This window comes from Alosa sapidissima, chromosome 10 (assembly GCF_018492685.1).
Source record: "Alosa sapidissima isolate fAloSap1 chromosome 10, fAloSap1.pri, whole genome shotgun sequence".
Taxonomy (NCBI): Eukaryota; Metazoa; Chordata; class Actinopteri; order Clupeiformes; family Clupeidae; genus Alosa; species Alosa sapidissima.
Window position 1 is genome coordinate 33,535,021 of NC_055966.1, and position 10,466 is coordinate 33,545,486.

Consider the following 10,466-nt stretch of genomic DNA (forward strand, 5'->3'; position numbering starts at 1 on the left):
ACCTCAGGGTCATGTTGTTAAAGGCCCTGCAGGAGTAGAGCCTGCTGTGTCTCTCCTCAACCCTGCCCAGCTCCAGCGTCTCCTGGCCTGTCGCGTTCAGTGACTCCCCATCCACCAGCCACTCCAGGAGGGCTGGTGGCTGGGAGCTGACTTGGCAGAACAGGGTCAGGATGGAGCCAACCAGCAAGAAGCCCCTCACTGCCAGCCTCATGTCCTCTGGTCCATCTGCAGAGGAACACATGGTGTTTAAAATGATAGTCTCTCTAGAGGGCATCAGACCAGTGATGGAAATAAGCCAGTAGCCACAAGTGTAGCTGTCAAAGAGAAGGTGTTTGTACACCTTTTTGTGTGTGAAAGATGGTAGGGTTCTGATGTGATAGGCCGAGGATCTCATTTCAGATTTTTGTATATGTATGGAAAAAACGATCTCTGACCAAAGCTGTTTTGGTAGGCAAGTGTTGGAAGAAGTGTTTGAATGACTGATCTAGTGATGCGCTCCTGACGTGAATGCTGGAAAAAGTGCAGTAAGAGTTGGTGAGGGGCTGCTATGTTGCACCTGGAAAAATAAAGTACTGTAATGGCATGGCTGTTTATGTAGTTCTGAAAAGTCATGGCATTTGAGTGTGTGAGGTCAGTGAAGGGGTGAGTGCAATTCGGTTACACCTCTCCTCGATAATCATCACTGGGATTTCACAAAGCCTCGGTATCGACTTGCTCAGTGTGTCCACACCAAGACAAATGACCCATTAGGGAGGTGTTTTTGTCCGAAACACATTACAGCCTCTCTGCATGAGGTCTGTCACCTCTTCCAGGCATTGTTATTCAGGTTATCCATGGAAACCATACAGGATAAACCTGGCCTTTGAAACCATAAACAAACTGGAGTTCTGTTCTTCACATCAAGGGTTAAACGCAGGCCCTTATACAATTACAATACATGTGTTTAGGGCATAACAAAGAGTTTCTTTCAATTTTGAGTTCAGCGGAACAGGACTGAAATAGAGAGAGAGTACAGTACTGCGCTGTTTTTAATATGCAAAAATGTACTGCATAATATGCAAAAAACCAGCTGCATTTTCATGAAAGTGTGTCAAGTGGTTTGGAGTTGGTCCAAGAACCCATTGCATTTGAGAGCAGATCAGATAAAAAGCTAAATTATTTTGTTAACATTGCCAGACAGGGCATATAACCTTGGTGAACTATTAAACCCCTAAACTCTTTTATAATAATGATAAAGAAACCTTTTATGGAAAATGAACTTCTACTATGACAAATATGTTTCACTTACCTTACTTGCGCCTCCCCATCCCCATACTTACTTTGAACAATGTTTTTTTATTTATTTATCACTACTTCAAGAAATATTCACATTTTCCACTCCCGTCAGCTTCACTATACAATCATTGAGAAATGATTCAGACTTCCTCCTGTTGACATGGTATATTTCCCAACACTTGCTCTTGATTCAATCACACGCTGTTTACTAATTCACATAAAGCAAATAGACCAGTCGCCACCAGTATTGTACTCAGTTCTCTGAAAGCACCCCTACTGTTGCAAACATTTGTTAATCCACTCTAAACAAAGAAATCAATCCCCAACATGTTTTACATTCATTCTGTGAAGGAGCAACTGTTGTTACAACAGGGGTCATTTTTAGCCCACAAAACAGCCAGTCATTGGACACAGGAGATGACTATGTGCTGTCTCTAGCCTGTGACCTCTAAAGTCTGTGAACTGGTCGGACACACTGTGTTATGTTCTCTTGGCATAAAGTGTAAACCCAGTCTGTCAATATTATGACCCAAAGGTTGGGAGTATCGGTTTAACCATCAAAGAGAAACATACAGCCGTATGCCATGGGTGTGGTGTATACAGGAGACCTTTTACTCTTAAAATCAACTACAAAGGACGGGGGCTATTTGATAAAGCATTCATTTGAAATAGAATGAATAGCTCGCTTAACTGGTTTCTGAGGATAGAAAACAAAAGCTCTTCAAAAGCTATATGGAAAAAACTAGAGCAATTATTGTATGCTCCAAAGGCCTGTGCAGGTCACTTTGCCTGTAACTGTACTATAGAACAACTATAGTATTGTTGCATCACCAGACTTTGTATACAGTACCATGACAAGTTAAAATCACCTTAAATCAACCTCACTGTGGTGAAAAACCTCAGCTGAGTTCCACATAGCCATGGCAGGTTCTCAATTTCACAAATTCCAGCTCACAAAATTTAAAAAATTCCAGCTCACAAACTTAAACACAAACTTTTGGTACAGATGAAGGTGTGTGGCATTCAAACGGATTGATTTCAGACACTCTTGCTATGAAGTTTACTATCACCATTTGACTGAATAGGGTACCCCAGAATGTTTGTTTCTCTGCAAATTCAGCCTTGACTTGGTAGTAGACAGCAGGGAACATTGGATAAGATTTGAATATTATTAAAGGCTACAGTTAGCATATTGAGAGTCTGCACATAGAGTCTGCACATTGTTACTTTTATTTGAGTAAATAAGCTGAATCGCTACTCAACTTTTTTTTTTTACAGAAGTATCTGTACTTCTACTTGAGTATGGAAAGTGTGTACTTTAACCATCTCTGCTTAATTTCAAAAAATTACTATGCAGTTTCAGGTATTTTGGCAACTCTAGAGCTCCCCCTAGAGTCGCAATATATTTATATTATACTTTGCCTTTGTAAATAGTCTATTCTCATGGCTTGTTCCCCCTGTACACAATGAAAATGCTTTTGTTGAGGCAAAAGACTAACAAAAGGCAACAACTATCCCCAAAGAGCTATATCTACATGTAAAGGTAATGTTTCACGATTCTTGCAAGATATCTCCAGGTTGGCAATTCTTGAAGTTGCATTGCTGGTTCTCTTGGTATACTCGCCACTAAAAGTAGGTCTAGCTAAAAAAACAGCTAAAAAAACACGCAACCTAATACATAAGATATTTTTGCTATGGAACTGAGATAGCTCTGTACCCTATGTAATGAAGGGAGTGAAGGTGAATGGGGTGAGGAGGATTTGTGTATGCACAACAATGTTACTGACTGTCAGTCCCAGTTTGTCTTGATATTCCAACTGCATTTAAGGAGCAGCCGTGGCATACTGGTTAGCTGGCTCTGTGAATATACAGAATATATAATATAATATATTGAGAACCGTAGGGCCTAGGATGACCAACTTTTTTCCGAATGTTGGTCTCAAGGGGCCATGTCAACACCCCCCCCCCCCCCCATATTCACTCATGTGAGGTGTAGCGCCACCTAGTTAAAAATGAAAAGGCAATCTATCTTTGGCAGGTTCAAAACTGTGCAAAATCACTGAATGCATGCCAAGTTTAGTGGAATTCCGTTCATGGGGGGCCATATCAGCTACACGCACACGCACACAGCAGTCCTAACTCAGTCGCCCTGTGCCATGTCTGATTGCTCATGCTAAAAATACACTCTGCGTCAGGAGAGTCAATAACATTGTTCAGAAAAATGTATGGCGGTCAAAGCTTTATGTCTCCATAACAATGCATGCCCATTTTCAAGCACATTAATCAAGCAGAAAGAAAGGGGCCTTTGAGTTGGCTGAATTGATGAACAAGCAGCTGTGAGTACGAAAAATATAGTCATCATACCCATATACTGTATATGTGTAAAATCTTTTATTCGCCTGTGGCACATTTATCTAGAGCAAAATGTATTCTGTTATGTCTGAGTAGCAATACGTCTGAGAAAACAAAAAATACAAAGATAAATTGATGTATACATTGCAGTCAATTTCTTTGCATCAGGAAAGACTTTGGTAAAAGACATGCAACCAAAGACATACACATTTCCACAGAAGACCTTTCAATACCTAATTAACATTTAATGAACAGGGCGACTACTCCATTTAGTAAAAGTGCAGTTTGGCTCGGTGTATTGTAAACAAGGCTCCATGCAATATGTCACTCAGTGGAACAGGAGCGCCCCCACTAGACAGGCAAGGCAAACAGCAGTTGCAGGCTGACCATGGAGATCAGAGCTAGCGCTGGTCTCACCATCACAGAGCCACTGGGGTTAGGATGGGGGGCCGGGGTGTTAGGGCGTGCTGTGGGGAGAAGCATGGGATCTGAGTAATGGTGCTGGTTATTGTATTCAGCAGACACTTCTGTTTTACAGAATATAATAATATGAACCGTACAATAGTTATATTTAACAGTAAACAGTTTTTTGGTAAGCCAACATTAGGACAAATATAACAATAATGTCAACGCAATATGATATATAAATTATAAAAAATAAACAAATATCATGAATATACAACCATTATTATTAATTAAGGATTAATTAATTACTGTAAGTGTAAGCTGAACAGATAAGTCTTTAGAGCAATCTTGAACAATCCAACACTATTGCAGGAATGCAGAACACCAAGCAATTAATCCCACCAATGAGGAACCACTGAAGAAAAGAGTCTTGCAATTGATAAAATAGTTATTATAATAATAGTTATATAGCTTTTTAGTCAGTTAATAGATTTAAAATAGTAGAAGGGAACGGGTCCTATATGTTCTCTCAATCAGGTTGTATTTAGCTACAGTGGAGTTTGCTTCTCTTAGGTCTCCATTAGTAGTTAGTAAATATGTAAATATGTATGTACTTGCCATATGTAAATCAACCCAATGAATAAGTAAGTAAATAAATAAGTAAATGACCATTTTAACTCAGTGATGCTTCCATCAAGCAGTGTAGGTGTAAAGACAAGTGATTTGCTTGATTTTTTTTAATATACATTTTAATTACCAGCAGATGGCAGCAGTCACCTAGCTTTTTTTACAATGAAACCCATACATACTGCATATACAGTTCAGTACAAACCCATCAGGCGATTACTAAGTGTGACTCACCAAGAACTGTCACATTCTTAGTGGCTTGGGCCATTCGCTGGGCCAGTGAGTTCTCTGCGATGCACTGGAACAACTGGACCATTTCGGGTCTAGCCGGGGTCCATCGGATCTCAGTTCTCCTGAGCGAGAAGGAGCCCTCGGGGAAGCCGTGGGAGAACCTCCAGGAGATGGAGCAGGGCAGCTCACAGTTGGCCTGGCAGGTGAAGTTGTGCTCTACCCCGGCCTCCACTGTGTCTGGGCCAAGGATGCTAACAGCTATTGTCCCAACTAGGAAAGGAAAAGACAAACACAGCCACATGTATTACGTTCCAGCTATGCTATCCCATTTATTGACATGAAATAGGTGTTTGAATGTGTGCTAGTTTTTACATATACTGTGGTCTGGATACTGAGGAATCACAATGAGATACTGATCTCATTGTGATTACATTTAGCCTATATGTACACAAACATACATACTGTATAGCTATATGTAACAGAGGCGAACTGAGCATGCTAGTTGCGTGTGTAAACCCTCACACCCCTAACCTTAAGAACGCTTCTAACCGCTGAGTTGGAAGCCTGGGCTTTTAGCTCAGTGGTTAGAGCATTCGACTCCCATGCCGGTGTGTGTCGAGGTGGTGGGTTCGAGGGCTGTGAGCAGCGGACGAATTACGACCTCTGCTACACATATACATAGTCTATCTGATTTAAGACATACTGGTGCATTTTAGATTAGATCATGTAGATGAGAATGGCACACAAAACTATCTTGTACACTGGTCTGTCTTTGATAAGGTGCAATGTATATAACTGATCTTACATGTAATTTAGATAAAAGGGCATTGTGGGGCTCATCTCAAAGAAATGTCACATGACATGGCAATAGGTACAGCCATAACGTTCTATTACATGAGCATATCATTACCCCCACAACCTTTCATATCAAAATAAGGTGATAAGGCAGTGAACTCACAGCTCAGCAGGTACCCTCTGCTAGTCACGGTGATGGTGCTGTTTGCCACCTCGCACTCATAATAGCCACCATCGGAGGGCAGCAGAGAGCTGAAGGCTAGCGTGACATTGTTCTTGCTGAGAAGCACCCTGGTGTCAGTGGCGAGGGGTTGACCGTCTTTGAACCAGGCGGTGGCGATGGTGGGGCCTGAGCCCTGACAAGCCAGCACGAAGGCCTGGCCCTCCCGGGGATTAGAGCTGGTGGTGGGCTTCACTATCACCGGATCTGTGGGACCAAACAGTCATACGTGAGGACAGACCCAGGGACAGGTTATCAGTAAACTATGCACAGTAGAGAGCATGCAGTGCTGCTTACTAGTATAAGTTCATAAAACAGTGTGTTTGTGTCTTTTCTTTCAGCCTCAGTGGTGTAGTCTAGTTAGCTGTAGTGGATATAGCCTACTGTGATGTAATAGTTAGCTTTAGTGGGTACACTGTGATCAACCCCAAATGTTAATATATATCCTTGCCTATTTTAAGTGGGTGTACTGAGATGGTGATGCTTTTTAAGTGGGTATACTGCGTAGTCCTGCGTATCACGTAGACTACACCACTGTTCAGCCTTTATTACGTAGATAAACAAAGGCAATGTTCCATTACAGAAGAGGCCAGGTAAGAGGATGAGGACTGACTCAGTGTATTGACCAGGTCTGTATTGTCCTCTGATGTGTCTGTGGGTTTTGCATTATTGAAATTACCAGTTTTATAACCTCTATTTCTGTAGGCCGTATATGTCGATTCACCTGCAATTGCACTTGCTCCAACTGGACCTTGATCAAAGACTTTGATAGCAATTGCCACGTTGCTGATGCCCCTGTTGACTTCCTACTTACAGTAAGTAGCGCAAGCATTTCCTTGTTCCCAGGGCCAAACGGGTTACAGCATATTCTGCGGAAGTACTCACTGTTTATTTCCACGGTCTGGCTGGTGCTCCGTGAGTCGTTGCTGGCAGGGTTGACGGCAGTGCACTCCAGCTCCAGGCTCTCAGTCCGGCCACTGACCGCCAGAGTCAAGACGTCCCCCTCCACTTCCTTCCCAGACACCCGCCAGGTGTAGACACACTCTGGGGTGCAGTCTGCTGAGCAGATGAACTCTGTTGGCACCCCGGCCGTTACTACGCTGGGCCCACTGATAGACATAAAGTACGGGCCTCCTAGTTAGGAAAACATGTGTGTTCAAAACAAAAGTCCAAAACAATAAAGAGAGCTATTTAAACATGCAGTACACATACAGTCAGTCCCTTATTTATTCATCTGTCAGCTTGTATGTCATGAACATCAGTACACTCTTTTTATATAAGTTATATAAGTTATATATATACATAACTTTTATATATATATATATATATATATATATATATATATATATATATATATATATATATATATATATATATATATATATATATAAAAGGAAATAAGCATTTTAACACATGGAACGCAAAGCCGTATTTTCAGTTTTGAAACATTAGCGATGAAGTGAAGTAGTGTAAGGCAAAGCAAAGAGTTACTTCTTCATTTGGTTCATATCATGGCAAACACACAATAGAAACTGCTCTGACCTTATGATTTTATGGTTTTATAGCAGGCAACAGAGTGATATCAGGCAAGCCAAAGAACCATTGTGACAAATAACAAAGTACTGTTTTCATTGTGAAATATTCCTAAACTACTTTTAGGACTTTTTAAATATAATCAAATAATATTGATTAAATATAATCAAATATAATTTAGTCTAACTGTGAGAAACACAGGCTCCAGTGCTTACGTGGGTCAGACAGGGGAGCGCTCAGAGGCAGGGAGAGGACACACTCTGTGGGTCAGACAGACAGAGGACAAGCATGAGATCCTGCACAACATATCATCTTTCAAAATGTATCATTCAAAGATTACCATCATTTTTCATGTGTGTGTGTGTGTGTGTGTTTGTGTGCTTGTGTGTGTGTGTGTGTGTGTATGTGTGTGTTTGCGTGTGCGTGCGTGCGTGCCTGCGTGCGTCGTGCGTGCGTGCGTGTGTGTGAGTGAGAGAGAGAGAGACAGAGAGAGAGAGATACTGATATCGGGAGATATATTACCTGTTATTGTAAATAGAAAAATAGTGTATAGGAGCTTCATATGATCTGCCATTCTTCAAGTATGAGTTCAAGGGCCTGTTCTCTGTTCTTTGAAGACTGAGCTGTTCTCTTTCCCTTGGAAAGCTACCTTTTCTCTTTTAAAGAGTTATGTGACTGCGCAAAGTCTTGGCAATATTCTCTTTTTCTAGAGGTCTTCTATATATTGATCTAATGTGTCATTGTGTCATGCAATGTGGGAACTTCTTCTGTACAGGGAACACAGAGCTACTTGCCTTTCATAATATCCTGCTTTAGTACATCACACCTTCCTGCAGGAAATAGTTGCTCAACCATGTTCACTGTTTTAAGTCTCTTCCTGGTTTTTAGGTAATGTCCAAAAATCCAAAAATCCAAAAATCAATTCATACTCCACATTCCATAAAAGATGGGGGCAGTATACCTCCAGAAAGTGAGCTGGTTTACCCTAGAGTAACAACCGAGACTCGTGTATTGCAGTTTGGCTAGCGGTTATGTTGTCCGCATACTGCCTCCCATGGCCGAAACTGGTATTATGACACCTGTCGGGCTGTGGCTAGTAATTTAGCATGCTAATTCAGGTTGATATCTCTGCAGCACTATACCTTGTTATTTTTTTAATGACATCATCGCCCATATTTCTACTCATTCTTTTGATGCGTGTAGCTCATCTTTTGGATATTTTTACTTCAATTCTTACACATGGCACCTTTAAGTCTCTTCCTGGTTTTTAGGGTCTTGTCAGTGCCTTTCTTCTTCACTGCCTCTGACTCCTCATTGACCCATATAGACCCTTTCAACAAGGTAAACAAAAACAATGCTTGAACATTCTATTTGGGCCCCAATCTACTTCCTCTGCATTAAGATAACATATGGAATGTTAAAAAGGAAGTCTTGTGGGGCCAACTATGATGCTGAGAATGGAACTCTCTTGAAAGGGTCCATTAGTGTGATGATGCCACGTGCGCCATGGGTGAGCAGACACTCTCAGGGATGTAGTGGAGGCTAAATGCAAGTAAACACAGTTTATCCACCTCTGAAAATTCTGAAATATAGTTTATCCGCCTCTTATCCACCTCTCAAAAGAGTTTATTCATCTTATTGCAACTTTTAACATTCAAAAATCACACTGTATTATCCACATTCACAATATGTACACTGATCAACACTCTAGGAACCATTTGATACCACTGGTATTGTTATAAACATTGGACAATAACATCCACCATCACCAAACGTTTTGAATGCCTTTTTAAAAAATCCGATACCGCATGGCGCAATACACCTCACCGAGATCACCAAATTCATAGTTTACCCACCTCTTATTTCACTGTTGAAACACTTGGTACACTTCATATGATTGAGGGGCTGAAAAACACTCATGTACAGATGTACTCATGTATGTTTTGTTGGCATGAGTACTGTTAGTTTCTTAGTCAGTCTAGCTTTTGTTGGTTTAAGTAGTATGTGAACAGTAGCAATAGTTTGCTTAAAAACTCTTAACAGTATGACATCAGCTGACATTCTAGATGAATGTAGAACATCAAACAGAGTTTCGATCTGTTATTTTATAGATCTCTCTTTAAATGCACTTAATAAAATTTGCCCACCCAAAACGTATAATTTAAGATTTCTTTTAACCCTTGATATGTTTACATTAGAATACTGTGGCTCTCTGTTCTCTGTTTATTTTAAGGTTAGTTTCTCCCTCCTTGTTGTATAACACTGTTTGATTTTGTATGTAATGGATTTTTGTTAGATTCATGTGCAAACTATTCATGTAAGTGCTCCAAAGTAAATTTGGCTAAGCTATCTTGTATCTTGTGATCTCTTCACTGATACAATGTCGGAGTAAATGTTTCAAATTTCAAGGTATTTTTATGTGTTTGAGTTTCTTTTGTTACTCTCAGCCATGCTGTCTGCTGGGCAATTATGAACACACGCCAGATGGTGGCACTCATGCATGCGAGAGAGAGGGAGAGAGAGAGAAAGAGAGAGAGAGAGAAGCAGAAGTGAAAAAGTGAAATGACAAAGTAGGGAGGGAGAAGTAGCGAGTGAGAGGGGGGGGGGGTGATAAGTGTGAGATGAGGTCACAAAATCAACACAGGCTACATTTTATAGGGAGAAGACACTGAACAATGCAAGTCTGGTTGGCAGTTTTATTCTTCCCTTTGTGAATTAATTCCTGTGTGAATTTGGTAAGGAAGTACATAGAATATAGTACCTTTAATCCTTATTTCAAAACTATACCAGCGATCCATGAAGTGCAAATGCTACAGATGTTTATAGTAGTCATAGAGCCACAGGCGGTTTCTTTATCTCTCTGAGTGGTTAACATTTAACAGGAGAGGTGGTGGCTGTTCCTGGTCACTCTTTCACTTACTCCACTGTACTGTCAGATCCGCTCCCACTGTCACCCATAGGGTCACAAAATCTTCTGTAGGATTTTAAGATTATTTCCTTGTTTACGTATCAAAATAACACCATCAGT

At 40.8% G+C, this 10,466-nt stretch overlaps 1 protein-coding gene across 1 annotated transcript; it reads right to left on the bottom strand.

Moving 5' to 3' along the window:
• Positions 1-3,651: 3,651 nt before the first annotated feature.
• LOC121720232 (pregnancy-specific beta-1-glycoprotein 8-like) lies at positions 3,652-8,192 on the bottom strand. Its single transcript, XM_042106219.1, has 6 exons — positions 7,961-8,192; positions 7,654-7,698; positions 6,791-7,039; positions 5,849-6,112; positions 4,894-5,160; positions 3,652-4,094 (listed from the first exon to the last, which is right to left on the bottom strand). The coding sequence occupies exons 1-6, from the start codon at positions 8,010-8,012 to the stop codon at positions 3,979-3,981; spliced, it is 993 nt and encodes a 330-aa protein (XP_041962153.1). The 5' UTR covers positions 8,013-8,192; the 3' UTR covers positions 3,652-3,978.
• Between the last annotated feature and the right edge of the window lie 2,274 nt (positions 8,193-10,466).